At 54.4% G+C, this 27,991-nt stretch overlaps 2 protein-coding genes across 6 annotated transcripts in view; both read left to right on the top strand.

Moving 5' to 3' along the window:
• SLC43A2 (solute carrier family 43 member 2) overlaps positions 1 to 18,142 on the top strand; it is a 43,084-nt gene extending 24,942 nt beyond the window's left edge. For 4 of the 5 annotated variants that reach the window (XM_070478834.1, XM_070478835.1, XM_020909817.2 and 1 more), the window contains exons 6-15: positions 173 to 265; positions 1,703 to 1,836; positions 1,920 to 2,122; positions 2,519 to 2,665; positions 4,792 to 4,803; positions 5,432 to 5,570; positions 7,214 to 7,346; positions 10,199 to 10,272; positions 11,490 to 11,613; positions 12,308 to 18,142. In XM_070478834.1, the coding sequence (XP_070334935.1) occupies positions 173 to 265; positions 1,703 to 1,836; positions 1,920 to 2,122; positions 2,519 to 2,665; positions 4,792 to 4,803; positions 5,432 to 5,570; positions 7,214 to 7,346; positions 10,199 to 10,272; positions 11,490 to 11,613; positions 12,308 to 12,469 (1,221 nt within the window). In that variant the 3' untranslated portion in view covers positions 12,470 to 18,142. The remainder of the gene's footprint in view (positions 1 to 172; positions 266 to 1,702; positions 1,837 to 1,919; positions 2,123 to 2,518; positions 2,666 to 4,791; positions 4,804 to 5,431; positions 5,571 to 7,213; positions 7,347 to 10,198; positions 10,273 to 11,489; positions 11,614 to 12,307) is intronic. The other variant, XM_020909818.2, reaches the window with a different exon arrangement.
• A 7,934-nt stretch (positions 18,143 to 26,076) lies between these two features.
• PITPNA (phosphatidylinositol transfer protein alpha) overlaps positions 26,077 to 27,991 on the top strand; it is a 36,193-nt gene continuing 34,278 nt past the window's right edge. Inside the window, exon 1 of the mRNA XM_020909819.2 lies at positions 26,077 to 26,353. Coding sequence (XP_020765478.1) covers positions 26,334 to 26,353 — 20 coding nt within the window. The 5' untranslated portion in view covers positions 26,077 to 26,333. The remainder of the gene's footprint in view (positions 26,354 to 27,991) is intronic.

Below are 27,991 nucleotides of genomic sequence, written 5' to 3'. Positions count from 1 at the left end.
AAAAAATGTGCAATTAGCAGTGATTATCCCTGGACCGATGCCTCGTGAATTATGCAGGGAGGAGAGCAGATGAGACGAGGTGCCCGAGGATGCCGTCATGCTCTCTCCCCTTCCTCCTTCATCCTGTCTGTCCCTCTTTCAGCAGAAGTTTCCCTTGCTTCTTGTCTTTCAGCTGCCCAACATGTTTGGTGACCTTCGGTCCACATTTATTGCCCTGATGATTGGATCCTATGCCTCCTCGGCGGTCACCTTCCCAGGAGTCAAGGTGAGGGTGTGTGCTGGCATCTGAGCAGAGGACTCTCCCAAGACTCTTCTGCCCTCCCCAAAGAGGGAAGTCACCGTGGGCGCTGGGGCCCTCCCTTCCCCCCACCCACACCTGGGAGGATGCACCTGGGCACCTCTGGGAGTAAGAAAAAAGACCTGCTGGGCCAGGGGTGGGGTGGAGTGGGGCGGGGTAGGGTGGGGGTGGAGGCCTGAGAGTGGGGATGATAAAGTCAAGCATATCTCTGCAAGGTGTGACTGCAGGCTGCCTTTGCATTTCAGGGCTGGGGGGGAAGAAAGGGGCTGAGAGAGTGTCCCCCGTCCTGAATCCAGCTCCAGTCCCCCCCTCATCCCCAGGTCTGTTGTCATTGGGCTGTTGCTCCCCACTGCCAGAGCATTGCTCGCAGCCAAGTTGGTTCAGCTGTTTCCCTCCCAGACAGGATTCTGAGCCCATGGAAGTCACACGGAGTCAGGATGGAGCAAACACCTCACTGCTCATCAGTCCTGGTTCCTGCTCTAAATCCTGTTGTTCCTGAAAGGGCTTCAGAACCAGCTTTTCTCTGCGGTGGCTCCAGCTCCAATAAATTCCCTTTCCTGAGGTCCAAGGAGAAGAGGCCACAGAGCAGGAGGAGGAGTCAGAGACATGGGCCGGCCACCCGGGCATTGAGTCGTCCGGAGAGGCTGGGGCCACTGTCCCTGGATGTTAGGGATTCTCATGTTCCTGGAGTGCAGAGGGGCCCTCAGGTTCCTCCTCTTCCTCATCTCAGTGTCTGACTGCTGGTCCCCTCCCTGGGGAGCTGGGCAGCTGTCTGCCACTGCCCTGGGGACCCTTGGGCTGGAAATAAATGGCAAAAATTACACTAACAGTCTGGCAGGCTTCCCACCTACCATGCCCTGTACTGGGCCCTCTACTAGGGTCACATCCACTGAACCGCACCTCAACACCAGGAGGGTACATGCCAGTGTCAGACCCATTTCACGGAAGAGCAAAGTGAGCCGTTGAATTGTTCATTCCTCAAGTATTTTTTTGGCACCTACCGTGTATACACTTCAAGGTGTTAGGGAAACATCAGTGGACAAATCTAGAGATTCCTATCTTCAGGGAGCTGGACTGATAATGGATGAGGAAATGAATCATAAGTCAAAAATCTCAGCCAGGACTGTTCACTGTGAGCCGGTGCTGTGACAGTGATAGGTGGTTGGGGGAGGCCTCTCCAAGGAGGTGACGTTTGGTCCAAACTGCAGGCATGTGGTCCAGGGCGAGCGGAGATAATTAAAATGCAGGTGCCTGGTGAGCAGACATCCAGGCTGAGGGGCCATGTCCACCCCTTGAAGCTCAGCACAGGGAGACCAGGAGTGCCGGATGCCCCCTGCCCACTCCAGCTTTTCTCTGCTAACTGCCCCACCCTGACTGCGACCCCTGCCCCTTTGTGCCGCTCAGGTCATCTATGACTTTGGCGCCTCCTTCATTGTCATCCTCGTGGTCTGGGCTGGCTGCTCTGGGCTGGTTTTCCTCAACTGCTTCTTTAATTGGCCCCTGGAGCCCTTCCCAGGGCCAGAGGACATGGACTACACGTAAGTGGACCTGCGGTCTGCCCCCACTTCCATGCCGGCCAGAGGCCTGGGCAGCATGACAGACACTCTCCCGTGGCCTCCAGGGTGAAGATCAAGTTCAGCTGGCTGGGCTTCGACCACAAGATCACAGGGAAGCAGTTCTACAAGCAGGTGACCACGGTGGGACGCCGCCTCAGCGTGGGCAGCTCCATGCGGAGCGCCAAGGAGCAGGCGGCCCTGCAGGAGGGCCACAAGCTGTGCCTGTCCACCGTCGACCTGGAGGTCAAGTGCCAGCCCGATGCCACAGGTACCCAGCCGCACGTGGCCCCTCACCTCCCAAGCCTGCCCTGAGCCATCAACAGCCTAGTGACAAGGAGAGGGCATCCAGTCCAGATGGGGACCCCGATGGGGTCCAGCACCCCCTGAGGGCTCTCTAGGTACCACCTCCCTTCATTCCCACATCATCCCACAAGGGCAGGCAGCACCATCCATCCTGCCTTATAGACGAAGCTCAGAGAAGGTGAGGGATTCACCCAGCGTGTTTCGTACAGCTGGGTGACCCCCCTCCTGCACCCAGCCGTCTGCCTCATCTGGTGGAGGGTGACGGGGGCCTCCCGGCCCCACGCGTGCCCTGAATGGTAGGTGGGCCATGGGCCCTGGGGGTACTGCCCGCTTCTCCCTGAGCCGCCGGTTCTCCCCGCAGCGGCCCCCTCCTTCATGCACAGCGTGTTCAGCCCCATCCTGCTGCTCAGCCTGGTCACCATGTGCGTCACGCAGCTGCGTCTCATCTTCTACATGGGCGCCATGAACAACATCCTCCAGTTCCTGGTCAGCGGCGACCAGGCCGTAGGTAGGTGCCCCCCGAGCCCTGGGGCACAGCCCACGCGCGGTGGTCACTTCTGCCCGCCTGAGTCAAGTCCACCGCCTGGCCACCGGAGGGTGTGGGGCTCGGCTGGGCCCAGCGGGGCAGTGAAATGGCAGAATCCAAGGGCCTGATGGTGCGTCAGAGCCGTTTCATCACAGCCGGGCCCAACTGTTCTTTCACGTCCCCGCCAGAGTTTCCCGGTTTAGGAGGGAGGAGAGGACTGAAATAACTATGTGTGTTTGGGGTGTGGGGTGTGTTTTTCGTTGCCTGAGGGGGACAGTTGACGTGTGTGTTTATAAGAGAAGACACTGCACAGAACACGGTACTCCACCTGAGAGCTTGTTGAAAGACAATCCGTCAAACCCAATGCCAAGAATCCTCCGGGAAACCACAGGGGTAGCGCGTGGAGAGGCTGGGGACCGGGGTGGGGGCCGGGCCGCTGCGGCTGGACACGGGGTCTCCCGGGATCTGTGCCCTGAACTGGGAAGCGAGGCCAGGTGGAGCCTTCCTCTTATGTAATCCGGTCCAGGCTTGTTACTTCTGGTAAATAGAACTGATAACCCACCTGCCCACTTTTCCAAAAGAACACACAAGCTGATTAGAGGTTTTGATTCTGCAAAGAAAGTCGGCACTTCCTCAGGGCCTGAGCTGAGTCAGCTTTAGTCATCCGAAAGCAGGACAAACACATTGGGTAAATCCTTTTTATTGGCAGTCTCATTGGTGTGCAACTTTTGGAATTGGCTTAATTGTTTTTCTCCATGGGAAGATACTCCAGGCAATGTAAGGGTTTTTGTTGTTGTTGTTTTCTTTTTAAATTTATTTTTGGCTGCACTAGGTCTTCATTGCCGGATGGGGATATTCTCTAGTTGCGGCAAGTGGTAGCTGCTCTTCCTTGCAATGCAGGGGCTTCTTGTTGTGGTGGTTTCTATTGCTGTGGAGCACGGCCTCTAGAGCGCAGACTCAATGGTTGTGGCACATGGACTTCATTGCCCTGTGGCATGTGGGATTTTCCCTGGCCAGGGTTCAAACCCTTTTGCCCTGTGTTGGCAGATGGATTCATTACCACTGGACCACCAGGGAAGTCCTGTATGTTTCTAAAAAGGATAAGAAACTCAGCTGTAACAAAAGGGGAAGGAGACTAAGGGACACAGACAATGCAGGTTCCATTCTGAAAATGGGTGTTCGGACATGAAGCAACATGGAAAATCCCTATGATGTGCCCTTGCAGAAATTCATAGCAAACATGAAGAAGGGGGGAAGAAGAAATACCCTGTTTGGCTTCATTTCATTCAATGATATTCCCCTAAATTTCAACCTCTGGAACCCTTTTATTATGTAACATTCGTTAAAATCTGTCCACTGTACTTTGAGGAGAGCTGATCTAGCCTGCCTAAGGCCCTTTATTACAAACCCTGAGGCCCAGACAGGCAGAGACCCTGATGAGTATAGAGAAAAGGCCCTTACTGGCCCTTGGAAGGCAAATCTCCCTGCTGCTGCTGAGTCATGGCCTTCTCTTTTGCTTTCTCTGAGAAATCTTTTACTGCCCGAGAGGCATTTTTTTTTTTCCTTCTGTTTCCCTCTTTCAAAAGTCAGTTTCAAGAAGTAGAGGAAGTTGGGCCAGGAAATTCAGTCCACAGCTGACAGGGCATTGGTTTTCCCCATCCTGCTGCTCTGAGCACTTGTGCCTGAGAGCTCACACACATACACCCACACGCACACACGGACATCTGGACGTCGGGATCAGGGGGCTGGCAGCTCTGGCTGGTCAGACGCTCGAGCTGGGTGTGGGCTGGATCCTCAGCCCTCATGCTGCTGGATCTCCTACACCCCCGCCACTTCCCCATCACGGTCCCCCCACAAGTGCCACAGGCCTGATTCACAGCCCATCTGTGACGAGGCCCCAGCCGCACATGACCGAGGCCCCAGCAGGCAGGAAACCGTCAACAGACACCCATGCAGGGCACTCTGAGAGTCAGGGCTCCGTGGGAAGTGGTGTGGGTGCTGGGCCCGGAGCTCGATGCCTCCACAGCCCTCTCTGTGTGACAACCTTTGACATTTCTGCTGCTAACCTCACTCCTCTCTGCTTTGTCACTTTTGCTTTCTCGGTGCAGTGATGGCTACCGGTAAGCCCATGGAGGCCGGGGGGAGGGGGTCATCAGGGAACACAGGCTGTCCGCTCCTGGCCAGAGCTTGCCCCACTGAGAAGCACCTGTCCTTGAACTCCAGACGCCCCCCTGAGCTCCGCACATCCCCCCTCAGCCAGCCTTCAGCTTCTGTTTGAGAAATCTCATCATAATTTTAAGGCTGTCTGAAGACCGGAGCCCTTACGTCAGGGCCCCTGTGAGTGGGGCCTTCTCGGTGTGTTGAGGAGCAGGACACGGACGGCCGCTGACACACGAAGCCTCGCTCCGTCCTGGGCCTCGGCCATCTTGTGGTTTCCAGAGTCATAGAGACCTCCTGGAGCTTCTGGGGAAGGTCATTGTGACATACTGGGCTTTGGTAGCTGTGTTTTGGAAATAGGCGAGGGATGCAGAGGAAAGAATAGGGTGTCCTGCCCCTTGCTCGGGCTTTGATTTCAGAGGTTGTCCCCATTATGACTCATGGTGACAGGGGTGGGGTGGGGTGGGGTTCCTGGGGGAAAAAAAACCCAGAAGGACTTGTGGAGTCACAGACTCTGCCCAGCCCCCTCGCCAGGCCTCAGCGGGCAGGCCCCCCACCCCGCTCTGTGACCCGGCCCTTCTGTCTCCTCAGTGAGCCTCTACACCTCCATCTTCGGGGTGCTCCAGCTTCTGTGCCTGCTCACCGCCCCTGTCATTGGCTACATCATGGACTGGAGGCTGAAGGAGTGTGAGGATGCCTCCGAGGAGCCCGAGGAGAAAGACGCCAACCAGTGCGTAGGCCGAACCCGTGCCCCACGTCCCCAGAGGGAGCAGCCCACCGGGCGGGTGTTAGGCGGCTCCAGGGTGGGTGGGATGTTGGGTTGTAAAGTCAGCAGGAGAGGCGAGAAGGGGCCTTGCTCAAAGCCACTCTTGGCCCTCGCTCAGCTCAGCACACGACGTACTGGTCTGTCACTTCTATCTGGAAAAATCTTGTATATAGAAGTTTGGGAAGCGCCAAGGTAGAAGAGAGGAGAGAAACCAGGCTGGTAACTCTCAAACACCTGCCTTTAGGACCACACTCAGATCCTCAGCACAATTAGCACAAGGGCAGAGAGCCTTAGAGTGGTCCGTTTGCCTGCAAGGCCTGTTTCACTGGGCGTGAGTCGTAAACAGCTATAACCTTAAGACGTGTTAATAGCTTTGTTCATGACTGTGAGAATTAAAGGAGGAACCGGAGACCTTTCTTTATAGAAGGGCTGGGCTGTAAGATCAGAGGATGAGTTAAATGCTGCCTTCTCTGACTCCACCTTAATATAATAAGCTGCTCTTGATTGTATCAGGCCCTGTGCCAAGCGCTTAATGCAGAATCTCTCAGGGAAGCCTCCCAACACCTTGATGAGTTATACCCATTTTACAGATGAGGGAACTGAACCTAGGCATTGGAGTGGCTTGCCTGAGGTCACACAGGGAGAAAGTGGTGGGTCTGGGCCTCCCTGCACATCTCTGAGCCCTTGGATGTCATGCAGTTGTCCATGGGGCATCTGTGTGGGTGGTGAGACTGGAATCAGTAGTAGTGAATTCACAGAGAGATAATTACAGAGATGCTCTGTTATCTAGGTCAGGTCCTATAGCCAGAAGGCGGTTGGTGCCCATTCCAGTTCCATCTGCCACATGCTCGTTTCTTCTTCACTCCTTCCTGCCCCCCAAGGGGAACCCCACTTGCTCCCTTATTTGGCTTATTCTCTGGCTTAGCATCAGCTCCCTGCAGGATTTGGGTGAAGCTGGAGCCAGCAGTGAAGGAGGCTTTGCCACATCCTGACCTGAGTGCCACCTCCTCCTCCCTCCCCATCACTGGGGATCTGACCTCAGTCTTCGCTGAAATAGTGCAGGGTTCAGTTCAGTTCAGTCACTCAGTCATGTCCGACTCTTTGCGACCCCATGGACTGCAGCACACCAGGCCTGTCTGTCCATCACCAACTCCCAGAGTTTACCCAAACTCATGTCCATTGAGTCGGTGATGCCATCCAACCATCTCATCCTCTGTCGTCCCCTTCTCCCACCTTCAATCTTTCCCAGCATCAGGGTCTTTTCCAATGAGTCAGCTCTTCGCATCAGGTGGCCAAAGTATTGGAGTTTCAGCTTCAACATCAGTCCTTCCAATGCAGGGTATTGATGCCCATCTTCTCGTGTCTGACCTCTCCACTGAGGTTCACATTCCACGCTCAGTCCAGAGGGTCACTGTGGGGAGTGTTCCTCATGATGGTCTAGCCCCTGCAGTCCCCAGCTAACACTTGCCTGGCCGTGGTGTCTAGGTCTTGCATTGTCCGCAAGCTGTGACTCCCCAGGCCTAACGTCCTAGGAGAGTCTGTTCTCCAGGGATCCTCACCCCTCAGCCCACCCCAGCTCCTATGTTCCGTGCTCTGTGTCCCCACAGAGGTGAGAAGAAGAAGAAGAAGCGGGACCGGCAGATCCAGAAGATCACCAATGCCATGCGGGCCTTCGCCTTCACCAACCTGCTGCTCGTGGGTTTCGGGGTGACCTGCCTCATTCCCAACCTGCCTCTCCAGGTGGGTGTGGGGGATGCAATGATGAGGGAGAGAGGGCCTGATGTCTCCTGGGGGAGCCATTAGCAAAGAGAACAGTGACTTTTCGTTCATTTAATCCAACCAGCCAGACCAATCAACCAGCCCACCCTGGTTTATCAAGGGCCTTCTATCAGCTAGGCTCTGTGCTCAATGCTGAGTTGTTGTTCAGTTGCTCAGTCATGTCCAGCTCTCTGTGACCCCATGGATTGCAGCATGCAGGCTTCCCTGTCCTTCACTGTCTCCCAGAGTTTGCTTAAACTCATGTCCGTTGAGTCAGTGATACCATCCAACCATCTCTTCCTCTGCTGCCCCCTTCTCCTCCTGCCCTCAATCTTTCCCAGCATCAGGGTCTTTTCCAATGAGTCAGCTCTTGGCATCAGGTGGCCAAGGTATTGGAGCTTCAGCTTCAGCATCAGTCCTTCCAATGAATATTTAGGGTTGATTTCCTTTAGGATTGACTGGTTTGATCTCCTTGCAGTCCAAGGGACTCTCAAGAGTCTTCTCCAGCATCACAGTTCTAAGAGCAAGCTGTAAATGGAACTGAGATTTCCTTTCACAGTAGACCCTTCCCTATGAAAGTGTATCATTCTTCTTGGTCTTGGGGCATCTTACACACCATGAATACCATCATCTTACCATTTCCGGAGTCATGTGGTATATTTGTGTAGCTAATTGTTTTGCCTTTGCTCAAACAGCTGTGATCTAACATCCTAAGAGGTCTGGCCAGTTTGTGGCATTGATAGGAGCGTTTGCTCTTCTGGTTCAGGACGGCCACAAGAGAAAGCCTCTGATGATGAGCTCTTGGTATCCGGGTTCAAAAGTTTAATTCCTTTGCACAAGATTTCCAGTACTTTTGGAACCTGACTTTGGGCAGAGAGCTCGAGAAAGGTAGATTGTGTTACCTGCCTGGCTCCACCCTCAGATCCACAGAAGGGTTCTAGTTCCAGTCCTCAAGCTGATGAACTTTGAAGGAAGGGATGGAAGTGACGGCATTGCTCCCGGATGGGTGTGACCCGAGTCCAGGTGGTGTCTTGGACCAAGTCCAGGAGGAAAGCAGGAGTCCCTTCCTTGCTGCAAGTGGCCACATGTAGCAGTTCAGGGCACCCCAGGTGTGCACCACCCACGGGTGCTGTCGCATGTTTGCGCCCGCACTGCGTGCAGCTGGAGTAAACCCCCAAGACCGACGCCGGTTCCAGATGGGAGTGCCGTCACACCCCTGGTGCCTTCCCAGCCTCCTGGCGGTGGTGACCCTCTCTGCAAGACCGGCAGACCCTTGCGCTGACCACCTTGTCCACTTGTGGAGCAGTGGTCAGTGAGGACCACGATCTGCTTTTTGTTTTAACCAGTTCTTACTGAAAGGCAAGTTGTGAAAAGGCAGCAAGGCATTTGGGGTGGAAAGGGGGAGCCTGTAAAGGATGTGTGTGCTTTCGGGCACAGCCCTCTCACAGCACCACAGAGAGCAGTCCCACTGCCTCCGCCGCCCACATTCCCGGAAACAGGGCTTGGCTGCTGCGCCTGATGACAGGGCTGTGTGCAGAGAACAAACAAAGGGTCCCGGCAGCAAAGTAGACAGCTCGTGGCTCTCAGGAATCGTTAACAAGGGCCTGTTCGGCTGCCAGCAGTGGCCTTTCCTTAGGAAGGCAGAGTAAGAGGAGAGGGGACAGCCATCTGCCAGCAGGGCCTGGAGGACCAGGCTGGGAGACCAGGGCATGGCCCTCAGGTCCAAAAAGGCGGGAGTGATGATGAGTGCCTCCTACGGCCTAGAGACCTACACGGCCTAGTGCCGTGTCCATACATACACTTAATAGCAGACTCTAGATGGGAGTGGGGTAGTGGTTTGTCATGTTTGGCAATTTCCATGGTGTAAGTGCATTCATCATGGCTAGTATCAAACAATACATTGTCCATTGTCACTGACTGTGGAGTTGGAAAGACATACAATAACACTCCATCATATATATATTATGCATGCTTGGTTGCTAAGTCATGTCCTACTCTTCTGCGACTCCACGGACTATAGCCCACCATGCTCCTCTGTCCATGGAATCTCCCAGGCAAGATACTGGAGTGGGTTGCCATTTCGTCTTCCAGGGGATCTACCCGATCCAGGGATCGAACTCATGTCTCTTGCATCTCCTGCATTGGCAGGTGGATTCTTTACCACTGTGCCACCTGGGAAGCCCATCATATATTGGATTGGCCAGAAAATTTGTTAGAGTTTTTCCTTAAGATGTTCAGGGGAAAACCCTAACCAACCCAATATCTGCAGTAGACTCAAGAAACCTTAAGACTAGAGGTAATGGTAAAACAGAATAAAGTAATTAGGGTGTGATGGGCTTTGAGTATTCACGAACTTAGTTTTCAATGTACAGTTGATCCTGGAACAACACAAGTTTGAACTGTGCGGTTCCACTCATACTTAGACTGTTTCCAATAGTAAATACCTACCACATGGTCCATGTGGTTGAATCCGGGGATATGAAACTGTGGATGTAGAGGGCAGACTATAAGTTTAATGTGGATTTATGGCTGCATAGAGGGTCAGCACCCCTAATTCCCCACATTGTCCAAGGGTCTTTTGTAATTAAATTGTACCTTTAATGCAGTGGAGTTGTTAGTAATGACTGTGTTGAACAAGTGGCTCAGAATTCTTGGCATTCAGGAGTTGGCCATGGCGAGCTGGCCAAGCCGACTCCAGGTGTCAGCTCCACGACTCAGACACTTGGCTCCCTGGGCCAGTGCTCCCACCACTCAGGACCCTGGGAGCTCTGGGGCAGGGGGACAAAAGGAGACCCTCCGTGACTCCTGCTCACACTCTACTTTCCCCACCATAGATCCTCTCCTTCATCCTGCACACGATTGTGCGAGGATTCATCCACTCGGCCGTCGGGGGCTTGTACGCTGCAGTGTAAGTCCTAGGAGCTGCTGGTGGCCTGGTGGCCGGGGGTGAGGGGATGGATGACCTGAGGGAGGTTCCAGGTGGGGCTGAGGGCCTGAAGGGGACCATCTTGTCCAGCTGAGGTTCCTCCTCTTGCCTTAGATATTAGGGTTTCTGTTGGGTGTGTCAGGAGAAGGCCATACTCAGCGGGAGCGGGGTCAGTGGGCAGACGGTTGGGTGCCCACAAGCCTTGGCGTTTAACACGAAGTCAGTTCACCTGGCCAGGGTGCAGCTCAGTATCATTATGGCCTCAGGGGCTGCTGCTCAGCTGAGTCCTGCGGCTGCTGCTGACTGCTCACGGGAAGGGCAGGGCTGAGTTCTGGCTGTGTACACCTGAATGTTGACTTTCAAATGGCCTTCAGTGGCAGCAGCAACATAAATAACTGAGCCCAGAATGTACCTAACAGAGCCCACCCAGGGCCTCAAAGGGCTGGTTTGCCTGCAGTTTTCTCAGGCCTTGGCTAAAATGAAACCTGCCTTCTTTTTCAAGAGGCCACACACACCTAAGGAACCTTAGTTGTTCCTCTTCCTCAGGCTGGGGCTTGGCTCAAACACCACCAGAACCCAAACACCATCCGCTGTCTCTCTCTGAACAAAGACAGGCTCATTCCTGCAGCCATTCCTTGCTAAGCCACAATGCCTTATGTCCTGAGATTATGCCAAAACTCTCTGCTGGCTCCCAAGAGCATCCCATGGGGGTCATTCCAGGTCTGCATGCTCCACCCCTGCCTGAGCCACCCACCCCCCAAGGCCTAGAGGAAGTTGAGGCCACCCTGGCAGAGTCTGAGGGAGTCGGCCCGAGGGCTGTGATACTATGTTTCCTTGATTATACAACGCTCCTCTGGATGAGGGTGCAGCCAAGCCCAGCCCAGCCTCCCACCTGCTCCCTGGGCCTAGTTCCTGAGCCACAGACTCCTGCCAGCTTGTCCACTCGGCTCAGCCAGACACCTGTGGGCCCCAGGGGCTTCATGCTAGTCTAAAAGGGAAATTCTCTGCGTGGAACTGCTCAGCACGAAGCAGTCCAAAGATGGACACCCGCCTGTCCTCTGAAGCTGTTCCCTCGTCTCCTCTGACACCGCAAGTTGAAGCCTGGAGGCACCGGCAGCTGGGGCCAGGCCGAGGCTGAGGAGCATCTGGGAAGCGGGAGAGCGGCCCCCGCGGTGACAGGCTCTCTCCTGTCCTGTCAGGTACCCTTCTACACAGTTTGGCAGCCTCACGGGCCTGCAGTCCCTGATCAGCGCCCTCTTCGCTCTTCTGCAGCAGCCCCTGTTTCTGGCTATGATGGGTCCCCTCCAGGGAGACCCTCTATGGGTAAGAAGGGTTGGTGGGGGGCGGGGGGCACTGGGTTATGGGCATCCACTCTACTCTGCTGACTGGGAGCCAGGAGGCATCACAACGTGTTCCAGAACCCCAGGACAGGCAGTTTGGAACTTTGGTTAGAGTCAGTTCAGGGATCCCTATGAATAGACTGGGGAGCAGGAGAGGAAGAGTATCCTTTCTATCTGTTTCTTAAAAAAAAATTTATTTTGGCTATGTTGTGTGGCATATGGGATCTTAGTTCTCCAACCAAGGATCAAACCCACACTTCCTGCAGTGGAAGCTCGAGTCTTAACCACTGGACCTGCTAGGGAATTCCCAAGAGTGTCCTTTCTGGACCTGATTTTGGGGTAAATGGAACCGAGTTGCTGTCCCTACCCCTCCTGCCAGAGGCTGGGATTCATAACTGGGTGCTGTGAGCTTGTCCCAATCCCACCACACCCCTGGACCTTCAGATCAGCACGTTGGTGTGGCCCGTGGACCACTGGGGAATCCTGATGTGAGAATGTGGAATGACAGGCCCTCGGACCTCCCGACACTCCTCCTCTGTTTTTCCTCTCCCCTCCTGTGACCTTTGCCTCAACCCCAAACCTGAGAGCGAGGAAGGGTCTGGCGCCACAAGGACGGCAGCCGCACGCGCTGTGGTCCCTGCCCCTCGTGACGGCCACTCTCGTCCCTGCCTCCCCAGGTGAACGTGGGCCTGCTGGTGCTGAGCATGCTGGGCTTCTGCCTCCCCCTCTACCTCATCTGCTACCGGCGCCAGCTGGAGAGGCAGCTCGAGCAGAAGAGAGAGGATGACAAGCTTTTCCTCAAGCTCAACGGCTCGTCCAACCGGGAGGCTTTTGTGTAGCGCCTGCCGTCTCGGGATCGTGGGCTCCTGCCCTCTCGCTTCAGTGACTCGCAGAGTCCTCGTCCCCCCCCGGCCCCCGCAGAGGACCTCCACGCACTCCCGCCCGCCCCCAACCCCAGGATCCTGTCCTTCACTGTGTTGGAGTCCACGCTCCCTCCCAGGGCCCTGGTCCTGCCTCGGAGCTCTGCGGTGGACAGACGGACAGGAGAGGGCCCAGACACGCACTTCTCCTCCTGCTGGAGGCAGGGAGGCTCTGGACTTCACTCCGCCACCCTCAGGGGCCCTTGAGCCTCGGGGCTCTGTGGTGCCTGCGGGAGGAGCCAGGAGGACCCCCCCAGGCTGGCAGACCCTCTCCCCTGAAGTGTGTCCGGATTCTGCCTCTAGCCAAAACAGAGGGGTCTGCCATCCACTGCCTGCCTCCTGCCCCTCAGCTGCATGTCCACCGACCACGCCTGCCTGAGGACAAAGGCTTGCACTGTCTGCACACCCCCACCCCACCCCCGGCCTGGCCCCTCACCTCCTCCCCTGGCCAGTCTGAGCTGCCTGAGGAAGGAAGGACCCGCTTCCTGTTGTTGGTGCTAACTCCTTTGTGATTCCAGCCCCCTGTGGCCTGTCCATGGCCTGTCCTCCTATTCGAGGCCTGTGGGGAAGCGCCCCCCCCACCCCAGCTTAGCCTGGGAAGGGTCTGGAGGGCGGGATGGTCACGTGGGAGCCATGGACAAGGCCAGGGAGTGGTCCTTCCCCTCTTCCCTCAGGGCTTGAGTGGGGGCAGGTCTCCACCGCCACCCTCTGTCCAGGCTGTGACCTGAAGGGAATTAAGGGGGCACCAGCTGGGCATCACACACACACACACACACACACGCAGCTGTTTTTGTGGGGGGTGGAAGTGAGGCTGCAGCTGACAGTCCTGGAGGTCCAGGCCTGGGCGGGGAGGTGAATTTGTGAGAGGCCTGGGGGTGTGGATGTGTGGGCTGTGTGTGCATGTGCTGTGTATGAGAGATGTGGGGCGGGGGTGGTGGCAGGGTGGGGCTCTGGGTGTCTGCACTTACCCTCCCAGAGCTGCCCCCAGCAGGCCAGGCCCGCAGCAAGCCCAGCACTCCGGAGCCAGCCCTGCTCAGGGCCCAGAGCTTGTCCGAGGCTACAGGGCCACAGTGCCCCCTGCTGGCAGACTCCCAGGGGCCCTGGAACTGTTAACGCGGGCAAGGCCACCTTTCCTCTGCCAGGCGGGCCTGGCTTACCAACTCACCCACCTTGACTGCGCTCAGAAATGTGTCTGAGGCTTCCTAGGAGTTCTGAGAGGGGTGGGTGGGTTTTTAGGTTATTTGTTTTAAGTTTTATCAGACTCCTTTTTATAAAGCAATAAATCCATTTCCCTACTGGTAAGGGATGCCCCCTTCTAGCATATCAATTCATGACTCCATGTGCCTGTTTTGAGCTTGAAAAGAAAAAGCAGGACAAAGTTTTCTGCCACTGACCAGCCCCAGTTGTCCCCAGCTGCCGGCTCTGGGTACTGTCTCTCTCTGGGTGTGATTGCCGTCTTGGGGGGGCAGTGGGCCAGGAAAAGACCTTCCTCCCCTGCTCCAGCCCTAACACCAGGCCTGTGCAGAAGTGGGCCACCCCATCCTCTGCTGCTTATCCCAGCCAGCCAGGCTAATCCAGACCCCCTTTCATCCCTGCTCAGGCTTCCTGTCACCCTCAGCCACACCTGGGCTTCCTCCTGGGTTCAGGACGCAGGGTGACCCCAGACCAGCCGCAGCCTCAAAGACAGCGGGAGCAGGATGTGGCAGGAGGAATGGGCGGTGACAGGAAGGGGCAGATGCAGGCCCAGACCTGCGCTGCTGGTCACAGTTGAGCCCCTGAAATTCACCTCATCTCCCTAGGCTTCATCCACTCAAATACTCAAAAGCAGGTATTTGTTTTAAACATTTTTTTTTAAAAAGGAGAGAGTGCAAAATGAACATTTCTCCCAAAACATTCCTAACAATGCTCGTTCTGGGAGATGTTAAGGTTATTTTTAATTTTTAAGAAAAGTTTGGGACTTCCCTGGTGGTCCATTGGCTAAGACTCCATACTCCCAATGCAGGGGACCTGGGTTCAATCCCTGGTCAGGGAACTAGATTCCACATGTTCCAACTAAGAACCCAGTGCAGCCAAATACATAATTTAAAAAAAGATTTGTAGTCAGATTTGGGAAATGCTGGACAAGGTCACGTTAGCTCAGTGCTGGTGGGCTATACTCTCCAGAGGGGTGTGGTGGGCAGCTGGGGAGTGGTTTTAACAATCCCAGCCACGTCCCAGAGTGGGGCCCAATGACCACCTGCAGTAGGAGCTTTTGGGGTGCTTGTTAATAACATAGCCCCTGGGTCTTGCCTTTGACCTAGAAGGAAACTAAAGTCTATTCTTTGCTAGCCCCACCTGGTGATTCTGGTGCCCCCCCCCCCCCAACATTTGAAACCCTCTGACAATGGAGTGCAGTTTGGGGCAGTGCTGATTAGCAAGGGTCCTTCCCACTGGGAAGTGTGCTGAGGCCATGCGGACACAGCCTGTGTTGTGCCCAGCATTCCCCAGCCCAGCTGAAGTGGGAGCTTCAGCCTCTCTCTCTCGCCCACCTGCCTGCAGGGGGTGTACATGTTATGGAAAGAAGCAGGCATTGAGAAACCAGAGTTCAGGGTGGAAAACAGTCCGGAGCCAATAGTGTATGGGGCTTAGAGACATGAAAATGAGGGCAGGGTACCGGATGGTCTGGGTCCACATGTGCCACGCACCCCCCACGCACTACCTTGCCAGTCATTTTACTCTGCCTGCAGGGTTGATGGGCCACATATTTCCCCATTGCCCTCACTGAGGCATGCTAAGAAGCCCAGAGTTGAGACACTCCCCTCCCTATTTTACAGCTGGGAAAATTGAGGCCTGAGCAGGTGGACTAACTTGTTCATGGTGAAAGCCAGCACTCGCATATGGTCCTAATCATTGGAGCAGCCACGGCCCTCTAGATCAGGACAGTCCACTCGGAGTGGCAGCCTGGGGCCGCCAGGCCTTAAGATCAAGACGAAACAGCCTGAGGAAGGGAAACACACACAGGCGAGTTCTTTTCTTGGAGCCAAGAGCTTCCTCAGAGAGAGTGGGGTGAGCTATACGTAGTAGAGTCATCTTGGCCCTAGAGGCCGGCGGTAACTTGGGGGAGGAAGTCTCTGGTCACCCCCAGCCACGAGAGGAGTGCCCTGGGATGCGGAAGGGACCATGGGCTGGTCAAAGGCAGCGGTCATCAATGGCCTGGGCCCTCCATCATCCCCCGGGTTCTCCAGGTTCCTGGTGGAAGGAAGGAGCAGGCAGTGGTGCCCTGTCCAGTTGAGTTCTTGCTCAACTGGAGCAAGAAGCAGGGTCAGGCCAGCCTCAGGAGTGTTCCCAGGAGCCCCCTCCTCTCTGTCTCCCGGGACTTGCGTCCAGGTGACCCTTTGTGGCTGGCTTCCTCCAAAGCCTCTGGCCTCTGCCTGCGGCTCTTGCTGCCTGGGCCTGTCGTCAGGAAGTTTCCCACCCTTGTAAAGTCCACAGGTGGGGTTGCGGGTTGTGGGTTCCTTTCTGTTTTGCTCCATCTCCTATTCCCTCTTGTACTCAGCGTCAGCCTGGTGAAAAGAACTCAAGCCCTCTTTGTTCTGGCCCTGGGCTGTGAAGCCCGAGGGCCTCCCACTGCCCTAGGCCCCAGGCACGCTGCGGGTGGGGAGGTGGCCATCGTTGGGAGCGCAGGACCGTCCCAGACAACCGCGCACACGTTCAGTTGGCCCAGTGGAGTTTTGTTTTTTCTTATATCACGATAATGCTTTGAATTTTTCAGCTTCTTACGGTACTCACATAACAGAAACTGACAAATCCATGCTGTTGTTGTTTAGTCGCTCAATCGTGTCCAACTCTATGCGACCTCACGGACCCACCAGGCTCCTCTGTCCATGGGACTTCACAGGCAAGAATACTGGAGTGGGTTGCCATTCCCTTCTCCAAGGGAGTTGTTTTTTGTTTTATCTTTTGGCCCCACCACGCAGCATGTGGGATCCTAGCTCCCCTACCAGGGATTGAACCCACACCGCGTGCACTGGAAGCTTGGAGTCTTAACCACTGGACCCCCAGGAAGGTCCTCAGGGGTGGGGGGCGGGCGGTGGTTAATGCATTTGCACGTCCATCTGTGTGACTTTAAACAGATATGCACCAGGGGCATGTGATTCAGAGGGGTCAGGCTGTGGGCCCGCTATGGCAAGAGGCTCTGGCTTCTGAGCTCTGAGAAGTCTTCTCAACAGAGTCAGGCTTCTGGGGCTATTTAATCCACAGCTTCCCTCCCTCTGAGGGGTAATACAATGGATTCTCGTGAGTTCTGGGGCAGGAAAGCGTCTTAACTATGGGGTTGGGATTAGGAGCCCAGGACCCTGAAAGTGAGGAGGTGGGTTTTCCACAGGCTGTGGGGCTCCCTGGGATGGGGGTGGGGTCAAGGTGAGCGGACTGGCTCAGAGCCTGTCCCCAACCCCCTGACTCACCCCAAACGCTGGGCTGAGGATGCACATCAGGAAGGAGGTGCCACGTCCTCCACGTGGGTGGCCGACTGCAGGGCAGACCTCTTCCATCTGTACCCTTGGTCTCTGCAGGCAGCACTTCCAGCCCTGGAGTCACACTTTCTCAGCCTCCCAAGCAGATCCAAGACCAAACCAGGGCTTCCAGCTGCTTAATCGTTCCCAGAGTAAGACTCAATCTCCTTGTGCTGGGGAGGCGATGAGGGAAGGGTAGAGGTTAGAGGCCTCACCACGCCTATTATCTCATGACCATAGACAAGTCTTGAGCCTCAGTTTCCTCATCAGTAAAATGGAAGTGTTACCCCCGCCCCGGGAGACTCGGTGGACATGGACGTCAAGCAGCTGCACGTTATTGTACCTGGTACTTAGTAGGCACTTGACCCTGGAGCGGGGCAGAGAGCACGGGACAGGGAGCACCCCCACCCCCCTCCCCCGCCCACGTAACAGGACAGACTTCAGGCAGCTCTGACTGGGACTTGTGGCCAAGTAAAGGAAGTGAGGTCCGTTTCTTCTGATCCCTCCCCCTCTCAGGACCACCCTCTCTCAGCAAAAGCCTTAAGAAGTTGTCCCCCTGTTCACTTTGACGTCTTTCACGTTTTGGTAAGAGACTTGGCCAAAAAGCTTCTCAAGATAATCTCTAAATGGGGGATGTTCGGGCACTCTTGACAGTTTTGTGTTGAGGTGGGTGACTCAGAGCACGGCTTGTGGACACCACCTTCACGCCACCTCCTTGTAAAACCGCTTAGCGTGCCTCTTGTGTGCATGTGTGTGCCGAAGTCTGGGGTGTAATCCCAGGCACATCGGGTGTGAACGTATTTAGAGGAGCATGTGGGAGCTTACCTCTCCTTGGACAAAAAGAGAGAGGGTCACGCCTCGCTGAATCTCTCTTGTTGGGTGGGAAGGTCCAGGCTCTGTCCGAGGACCCAGCCCGGCCCTCAGAGTGGTGCCTGAAGGGTTAATCTGTTCCCATGTCAACTGGGGTCAATGTGTTGTCACTGACAACACGGTAGCTGACCCTGACTCTTCCTGGCCCTTCGCTGTTTCTAGCACCTGGCTTACTTCCTGGCACACAGTAAGCACTCAATAAATGTCTGCCGAGAATGGCTAAGAACTGCTTCTTCCTTGGCCGCTGTGTCTTCTTTCTCTCCGAGTCACACATTCGCTTGCCACTTGTCTCTTGCCCGTTGCCTGTCTGAAATGTGCTCCCTGACCCCCACCCCTCCTCTAGGTTGCAGTCACCTTCCCCGGAGCTGGGGGAGGGACCGAGGAGGGGAACCTCTGGGTGGTGGGGGGAGCCCAAGGCAGCTGGGAATTCCAGTTCTAAGGCAGGCGCTCACCCCTGACCCTCGGCTTTTGTCCTGAGTCAGCGGTCATGGGCACACCTGCTCCTCCTACGGGTTTCCCACGAAGCTGGGCCCTGGGCAGAGGCAGCAGGAAAGAAGAGCCACTGGGCTTCCTCAGAGAAGCCCCAGGGAGACCCTCATCACCAGGGAGGCGAGAGGATAGCCTGGTGTCTGAAGCTTGTTTCCCAGCCCTCTAGGGTGGAGGGCATTGAGGCCCGGGGCAGGGAGGTAGGTGGCCTCGGGGGCCAGGTGGGGATGGGGTAGGACCCCGCATGAAACAGGGGAGAGATGGTAAATGGAGTTTCATGAGGGCATCTACTCATCAGGACTGCAAGCTTAAAAGCCATGCTCCACCACATCCCTGCTCTGTGACCTTCATTTTCCCGCTTTTGATGCAGACACAGTGGAGAACTAGTTTTCCAGTATAAGTAGAACCCCAGCATGATGACAGAGGGGCCGCTGGTCAGTGACCTCTCTGCCAGGGACACAAGAGGACTTGGGGCCACAACAGGGACCTGGAGGCCACAGCCCCAGCTAAGAGAACAGCCTTGACACTGCTCTAACCTTTCAAGGCCCTCTGGGAATGAGTCCACTGTTGCCCGATCTCCTGATTTTTACAACAGAAGCTGGGAATTCTGAGTTTTATGTAAAACATCCCCATTTTCAGATGTTGGCTCAAAGAAACTTATTTTAAAGATCACGGCTACTCAAATGGCTTTTCACCACGTGCAGGCCAAACTCTGCTGGAGGCAGGGAGAGAGGGAGAAGGTCAAGTCCAGGGTGCTACTGTTCCTTCCCTCCCCCTGGTACAGTGTTTGTATGGACTGTGCCCCATGTGGGCTGGGAGTTTCTCTTTTTTTTTTCAGTTCTACCACTTTATTGCTACCAACCCATCTCCCTCCGCCCTCGTGCACACATGCTCAGTCATGTAATCCCATGGACATCAGCCCGCCAGACTCCTCTGTCCATGGACTTTTCCAGGCAAGAATACTGGAGTGGGTTGCCATTTCCTTCTCCAGGACTTTCTCTTTCTACCTGTGTCTCCCCCAGCCTGGGGCATCATGAATGCTGTCTAGTGAGCAAGTGGTTAAACCCTCTAGTCTGGCTTCTAGAGCGACTGTCAGACCCTGTTTAGGGACAAGGAATCATCAGGCCCAGCGCAGGGCGCAGCCCGCCAAACTCACAAGCCCAGCCTGGTCTATGCACTCCTGGGCTCAGGGGGGCAAGGCCAAGGCAGGGCCACGCTTTGTCTGCTTTCCTGTCTATCTGTCTCCCCAGTATCACAAATGCCCCCTGAAAGCTAGCATGGGTGCTGCTTTGCCACAATAACCTCTAGTGTCTTAAATGGTGCCGGGCATGGAATAGCTGCTCAATAAATACTGGAGGATGAAGTTTTTAAAAAGAGAGAGAGGGCTTCCCTGGTGGCTCAGTGGTAAAGGATCTGGCTGCCAATGCAGGAGACAAGAGTTCAATCCCTGACTTGGGAAGATCCCACATGCTATTGAGTCTGTGCTCTAGAGCTGGGGAAACACAGCTACTGAAGCCCATGCGCCCTAGAGTCTGTGCTCTACAAGAGAAGCCATGACAACGAGAAACCTGCACACAGCAGCTAGAGAGTAGCCCCCACTCACCGCAACTAGAGAAAAGCCCATGCAGGAATGAAGACCCAGCACAGCCAGAAATGAATAAATGAATAAGATTGTTTAAAAAAAAAAAGAGTGAGAAAGAGAGAAATAAACCAAAAAGAGGCTGAAACTGGCTGAGACCAAGGCTGGGAGAAGAGTGTGCTTTCAGCAGGCAGGAAGGGACCGAGCCAAGGATGGAAACAGTGAAACACGGTCTCCCCGAGATACCCAGAGATGGGTTACAGGTGTGGCTGCGACCAAGGCGGTAAGAAGGGCCAGCCAGCCAGGAGCATCCACACGGGGGGCCAGGACTGTGAGAGGCGCAGACACCAAGATGACGCAAGGAGACAGAGGGAGTCCAAGAGAGCGGATCACTCCCCAGAACTCAGGAACACAGACCGAGATGGCAGGGAAGAAGAGACAGAGAGCGGGAGACAAGGAGGGCCGTGAGACAGGAAGAGGTAAAGAGAAACAGAGAGAGGAGAGAGAGCAAGAGAGATTAAAGAGACAGAGAGAGCACAGACAGAGACAGAGTTACCGAGGAACAGAAAGAGACAGAAGGGGCGCAGAGAGAACAAAAGGGAGAGGCAGAGACAGAGAGAGATACAGAGAGACTTCTAGATGTGAGATAAGAGATCAACAGAGAGAGATACCAAGAGATGGAGAGCAGAGACAAAAGGAGAGAGGGGCAGCGAGAGATGGAGAAAAGATGGGTACAGATAGCGGGAGGGAGACACAGAGAGACACGTGAGACAGAAAGATTGCTGTGACACCAGAGATTCACGTTCTTCTCGCCGGCTCAGCCGGGAGCATATACAAGTAGCCTCGAGGGCTCCTTCTTCACAGCTCCCCCTTCCTCCAGAATGATGATTCAGAAATGTGCCAGGCCCTGCATGAAACTGCTTTATGCACATTGCCTCATCTGCCGATATCCAGCAAGTCCACAAGGTGGCCACTACCGTTGTCTCCATTTTACAAATGAAGGAGCTGAGGCTCAGAGAGGTTAAGCAACTTGCACAAGGTCACACAGGTAGGAAGTGGGAGGATTGGAACTCCAGGGCATCAGGCATCAGGGGTTCATTCCCACAGTGGGATCATTGGCTCACAGTGGGACACCCTGGAGAGTGCTGTGGGCCCTGCACGTAAGGTCTCTCTCTCTTTTTTTTTTTTTTTCATTTGGCTACACTAGGTCTTAGTTGCAGCATGTGGGCACATTCGATCTTTTTTCTTTTTAGTTGGCAGCATATGGGATCTAGTTCCCTGACCAGGCGTTGGGAGCGCAGAGTCTTAGCCACTGGACCACCAGGGAAATTCCCAGGCCTAACTGTTATGTACGCCAGAAGCAAAGCTTGCTAGAGGAAGAGATGTAAGAATCAGAACACCTGAAAATAAAATGTGGAGGGAAAAAAAAAGGAGACATTGTTCAGATACCAAATGTATTTAAAATAAACTCTAAAATAATATTTTTTAGATGATTAGGGAAGTTTGAATATGAACTGGGTAAGAGATGATATTAAGAAATGACCAGTTTTGTTCAGTATGATCATGGCATTATGGATTCAGAAGAAAATATCCCTGTTTCTAGATGCACGTGGGAATATGGAGGGCAGAGATGACACAATGTTTCAGAGAAGAAATGAAGCAGGTGTGGTAAAAAATCTGGCCAGCCTTTGATCCTGCTGCTGCTGCTGCTGCTGCTAAGTTGCTTCAGTCTTGTCCAATTCTGTGTGACCCCATAGACGGCAGCCCACCAAGTTCCTCCATCCCTGGGATTCTCCAGGCAACAATACTGGAGTGGGTTGCCACATCCTTCTCCAATGCATGCATGCATGCTAAGTCGCTTCAGTTGTGTCCAACCCTGTGCAACCCTATGGACAGCAGCCCACCAGGCTCCTCCATCCACAGGATTCTCCAGGCAAGAATACTGGAGTGGGTTGCCATTTCCTTCTCCAAGTTGATCCTGAATAATGAGGAATGCGGATTCCTTAAGGTCAGTTCTCTAACTTGTCTCTCAAGTCCCCACATTCTGTCCTGCCTGTGTGTGTGTCTATCAATGAACTACTTAGGCTCCGACTGAAGGCTCTACCCTGGCCTCCCCACTCCCCAAATTCTGTCCACCTAGAACCCTGACTCTTCCCCTTTGTACACGTTCCTTTCCCCACAAAGATGACATTCCCCTCTTCTAGCCAAATATTCATCGCCACCTTGTCCCCAGACACTTTCTACACCTCTCCAGCCTAGGAGGCCTCTCCTTGGACCCTTTCCACCACTGTTCTTTGTGTCACACATGGTCACCTTTATGGCCAGCTACTTCCATCACTTGATACAGTTTTCTGCAAGTGTGAGGCCTCCCCTCTGTGAGTTCCTCCACATGGAAGGTGTCTCTCGGGTAATTTAATGGTTGCTTTGCTTTATACTCCCCTCACTGCCCTGCAGGGCCCTCCGGACTCCCTCATCTCAACTCTGATTCAGGTTTCTGTCTAAACATGACCTCTTCTTTTTAAATTTTTTTTTGGCGGCAAAGCGTGGCTTACAGGATCTTAGTTCCCCAACCAGGGATTGAACCCCAGCAGTGAAAGCACTGATTCCTAACCACTGGACTGTCAGGAAAGTCCCAAAACATGGCTTCTTCTAAGAGTCTTCCCTGACCACCCATCTAATACCACCTTCACTGCCCACAGTCACCTTGTTCAGCGTCTTCATAACCTTCACCTCTACTGGAAGTTATTTGTTTATATTCTGCCTTACCCCACCAAACAAGGGAAGTGAACTGTACAATTCAGCTCTGGGACCTGAGCCCACATGCTGAGAACTGAGACTGGGACTTAAACCCACAGTCTTTTCATTGAGATCACATAGGTCTCAGGCTTCCCTGGTGGCTTGGGGTAAAGAATCTGCCTGCAGTGCAGGAGGCATGGGTTTGAGTCATGGGTTGGGAAGATCCCTTGGAGAAGGAAATAGCAACCCACTCTGGTATTCTTGCCTGGAAAATCCCATGGACAGAGGAGCCTGGTGGACTACAGTCCATGGGGTCCCAAAAGAGTTGGACACGACTAAACAACACCACCTGGTCTGAGGATTGAATGAAGCTCAGGTTCTTGATGTCTTGACACAAAAAGAATTCAGTGAGAGACAAAATGACAGGGAAGAAGTGGATTTATTGCATTTCCCTGGTGGCACAGTGGTTAAGAATGCACCTGCCAACACAGGGATCACGGGCTCAATTCCGGGTGCAGGAAGATTCCACATGCCGTGGAGCGACGGCCCATGTGCCACAACTACTGAGTCCCTGCGCTGCAACTACTGAAGCCCTGAGCCGAGAGCCTGCGCTTTGCCACAGGAGAAGCCACCACAATGTGAAGCCCACACACTGCAGCGAAGCGTGGCCCCCACTGGCCGCAACCAGAGAAAAGCCTGCACCCAGTAACGGAGACCCAACACAACTAAAAATAAAAGAGAAATGTGTTTATTTAGAGAGAAACACCCTCCACAGACAGAGTGTGGGTCATCTCAGGAGGTGAGAGCTCCTGAAATATCACATGGTAGTTTTTATGAACTGGGTAATTTAATAGGCTAATGAGGAGGAGGATTATTCCAACTATTTGGGGGAGATTTCCAGGAATTGGGCAACTGCCCACTTTTTGCTCTTTGATCTGCCTAGGCACTGGTGGGTATGCCATTAATTACAAAGGGCTTCCCTGGTGGCTCAAATGGTAAAGAATCTGCCTGCAAAGTGGGAGACCCAGATTCGATTCCTGGGTTGGGAAGATAACCTGGAGAAGGGAATGGCAGCCCATTCCAGTATTCTTGCCTGGAGAATCCCATGGACAGAGGAGCCTGGCGAGCTACAGTCCACGGGGTCGAAAACAGTCAAACATGACTGAGTGTATAATGTTTTATAATGAGCATATAAGGAGGTTCAAGGTCCACCAGAAGTCCGATCTTCTGCCATCTTGGATCTAGTTGGTTCTAACCAGTTTTTATCATGTCCTATGGCTATGTCATTCTTTTAAAGGTTGTGTCCTGCCCCCTTCCCTCCTGTTTCAGAAGGATTTTATTTTTCTTGGTCACCCCTCTATCCTGAGTGACTAGAAAAAGGCCCAGGAGAGGGCAAAGGTTTCAATCAATATTTTACTGAGTGAATGAGTAGATGTAGCCTTCCCAACTAGACTGCAAGCTCCAGGTTACTTACTTCCTGGAGAGAGCCAGCACATGGCAATTATTAAATAATTTTCTTCTAATTGATTGGTGATGAGCTAACAGGTTGGTATTCCAGGAATCTTGTGCTCCAGGTAAGCCTGGAGTTACTATCCTCCACCTGGGTTGGGGCCTTAGTTCCAACAGAAGAACTCAAAGATATTGTTTTACTGCTTCACCTTTGTTTCTGCATTCCCGCCCTTCTTGGATTAGCAACTGTTTGAATCTGCCCTTTGGAACTCAAGGAAAGGTGTACGAGGCTGATTAACACCTGTCTCTTACAAACAGCAAATGGGGGACAGAGAGAGGAACTGTCTGTCCCTGGGAGGGCCCCACAGGGTCCTGCTCCGTTTCAGCCATTGTCTTCCCATCTGCAAATCTGCATTCGATCTCTTTTCCTGAAGGCGATGCCATCCACCCAGATTCCCAGGCCAGAAACCCAGGAAGTTTTCATCCCTCCTTTTTTGCTGTCACCCTCCCAGCTAACTAGTCAGCAGAGTATTGCTGATTTTACCTGCTGAGTTGCTCCTGAATCCATCTCTGTCTTTCTTTCCTCCCCTTTCACCATCATTGTCTTAGTCCAACTCTACCTGGACTTCTGCAGAGGCCTCCTCACGCAGGTTTTCCCTGCATCTGCTCTGGTTCCCTGAGTGCCCTTTTCTCCCAGCTGTCAAACACCCGACCTGCTTAAAGCCCATATATGCCTGCCTATGCCCTGAGGATGGACTCCAAACACCTTAGCACCCCCAGAAACTGCATACTCTGCTCACCCCACCCCACTACAGCTCCTCAGCCCTAAACTTTATGCAGCAGTCACTTCTTTCAGGTTCCCTGAAGTACTTGCTGGCCCTCTGGCCCCCAGCCAATGCATCAACTCTGCCCCATACCTCTTCCCATCTCAGCCCCCTGCAGGGTTCAGTTTAGAACTTCTTCCTCTAGAATGCCTTTGCTGACTACACCTTCCCAGTGTGACCCCAACCAAACCTGTATTTCACCTCTCACAGTCCTTTTCATCCTAACTGCCTGGCTGCCCCTCCATCCACCTACCTACCACCCCCAGGTGATCTTGAGTTCCCTAAGGGCAAGATGATATCTGTCTTGCTCACTCAAGCTACCCTGTTGGTTCAGATGGTAAAGAATTTGCAATGCAGGAGATCTGGGTTTAATCCCTGGGTGGGGAAGATCCCCTGGAAAATGGAATGGCAACCCACTCTCCAGTATTCTTGACTGGAGAATACCATGGACAGAGGAGCCTGGTGGGCTACAGTCATGGGATTGCAGAGTCGTACACGACTGAAATGAAACTAACACTTTCATTTCACTTGCTCACTCAACAAAAGCACAGATTTTGATGCACAGCAGACCCTCAGCAACTAACTTTTTGGATAAAAGACATTAGACTACTGACTACAGGGTAAAAACCTCGGCCTCGTCACATGCTAGCTTTGGACTTGAGCAAGTGTCTCTCTCTCTTCTTTTTTTCTTGAGTTACTCTCTTGACCTCTGCCTCCCCTTCACCTGTCAATGGGGACAGTAATAATACATTTCTGATACACAGCTGTCGTGAGGAGTCAAGCCCTTACGTGCACATAAACTTGGCCATTATTAACATTTTTTAATACAGCCTTTCCTAGATCTCAAACCACACAACAGGTTAGGCCCAACCGCACAGTGGCATCTGTTCCGTCTGCAGATAAACAGTCACCCTAGGACCCTGCGGGACACCTGGGTGTCGGCCCCGCCTACTGCTCGGGTCTGGCTTACGCGCGGACCCACCCGGGACGCGGAGGCCGCCGCCGCGGCCCACTTAAGGACGGGAGGGGACGGGCCCGAGAAGGCTCCGCCTCCGCGTGAGGTCAGCGCGCAGCGCGGCGCGTGACGCTCTGGTTGCCGCAGAGACGCCCCGCCCCCGCGCGGCGCTGCGGAACCGGAGCTCCGGGCGGCGTCGGCAGTGGCGCGGGAGGCTGCGAGGCCGGGGCGGCAGGAGCCGGCGCGGCGACCGCGGCGAGAGCGGCGGGGACAGAGCAGACCACGACGAAGGCGCACAGGCAGCCGGGCCGGGCCGGGCCACGGGGAGAGCGGCCATCAGGAAGCGGGCGGGAGGCTGGACTGGCAGCAGGCAGCCGCCGAGCCGCGAAGCGACATGGTGCTGCTCAAGGAGTAGTGAGTGTCCAGCCGGCCGTGCGGAAGCGAGGAGGGAGGGAGAGTCGAGGATGACGACCAGGGAGGCTGATGGCCTGGCGGAGGGGATGCAGCGGCCGGACGGGGCCCGACGGCATGGAGAGCGCTGGATGGGTTATTGGGCGGCCCAGCAGGGGCTGAGGGGACAGCCAGGGCCGGAGGTGGGCCGAACGGGGGTAGAGAGGGAGGGATACAGCACCTGAGGTGGGCCCAAGGGGCAGCGAGGGCCGAGTAGGCCTGAGGGGAGGCTGAGGGGACAAAGAGGGCCAGGCAGGCCTGGGATGAGGTCAAGGGGACAGTGAGAGCGGGACGGAGCATGAGGAGGAATCGAGAGCGCTGGATGAGACGTGGGGTGGTCCTGGAGTGGAGGCTGAGGGAGGAAAGGGCCATCCAGAGCTGCAGGAGTGGCAGAGAGGACCCCCGGCAGAGGGAGGAGTTGTCCGAGTGGCCCAGGAACAGTTAGACAAGGGCAGACAGGGCCAGGGGTGGGGAGGGGTTTGGGCCAAAATACTGCCAAGGGGCACTGGGAGATCAGGTAAGACAGCTTCTGGAATGGAGTTGAGATGATGGGTGGAGTGTGGAGGGCCACCTGGGGTGTGAGGAGTGTCGCCTTAGGCATCGGGGCAAGGACTGTGTTAAGCAGACACAGGAAATGGACTAGGGAGTCCGGGCCAGGCTGAGTGACAAGGGAAGGGTATGAGGAGATAGCAGGGGACTGGCCATGTGACATGTATCTTCAGTGCTGGACACAGAGGAGGGAAGTATTCAAGGAAAAAGGATGATTGCTTGGGACTTAGGGACACTAGGGTGAGGAGTCCAGAAAATATTGGTCAGGGGCCGAAGTGAGAGGATTATGATGATGGAGCGGGCCAGGGTGTTAGGAAGGAAGACAGTTTGGAAAAAGTATGATTGTGAGTAAATATACATGTTGTTAGAGTTGGGGTGGGGGTGGCCAGGGCCAGCCTGTGTCTGGAGGGTTCTCAGTCTTGGTACAAAGAGATGGGGAAATTGCTCTGACACATTGATATTTGTCATCAAGCCATTGACTGAGGAAAAGTGGTGAAGAGTGAGGGAGTTTCTGAGTAGTGAGGGTGGGTTGGGGTGGTGGGAGTGACTTCTGGTAGGAGTTGCAGGGAGATGGGCTTGCTCGTGAAATACAGGGGACTGAATGACAGGTGGGGATGTCTGGATTGCTACGTCTTTCAAATATGAAGCGATCCGTTCCAGAAGTTCGTAGTTCCAAGTAAACATCTTAGGACTTTTCTTTTTCCCTTCTTCTTCCAAGAGGAGAGATTGGGGACAGGGGGATGGTGGGGAGAGGGGAGATTGGATGTATACGTGCAGAACTTTCAGGGAAACCATACTTCCTGGAGGCGAGGACAAGTGGACAGCATTGAGCCAGAAGCCCAGGAAGTCAGGAAGTGGGAAGTGTCCGGAAGTGGGAGATGTTGGGGTAGAGAGCAACTGGTGGACCTCACTTGGTAGCCAGGCAGGTGTGCTGAGAGCTGTTTCCATTTTGTCAGTGAAAGGACTTTGCCCCCTTCTAGCTGGCCTGCTCCTTGGAGGTGTTTAGGATGTTTAGGACATAGTGTGGAGTTTTGGATAGGAAAGAGAAGAGAC

Source organism: Odocoileus virginianus, chromosome 17 (genome assembly GCF_023699985.2).
Source record: "Odocoileus virginianus isolate 20LAN1187 ecotype Illinois chromosome 17, Ovbor_1.2, whole genome shotgun sequence".
Lineage (NCBI taxonomy): Eukaryota > Metazoa > Chordata > Mammalia > Artiodactyla > Cervidae > Odocoileus > Odocoileus virginianus.
The sequence above is the reverse complement of the archived record's forward strand: the minus strand, read 5'-3'. Positions and strand labels throughout refer to the sequence as shown.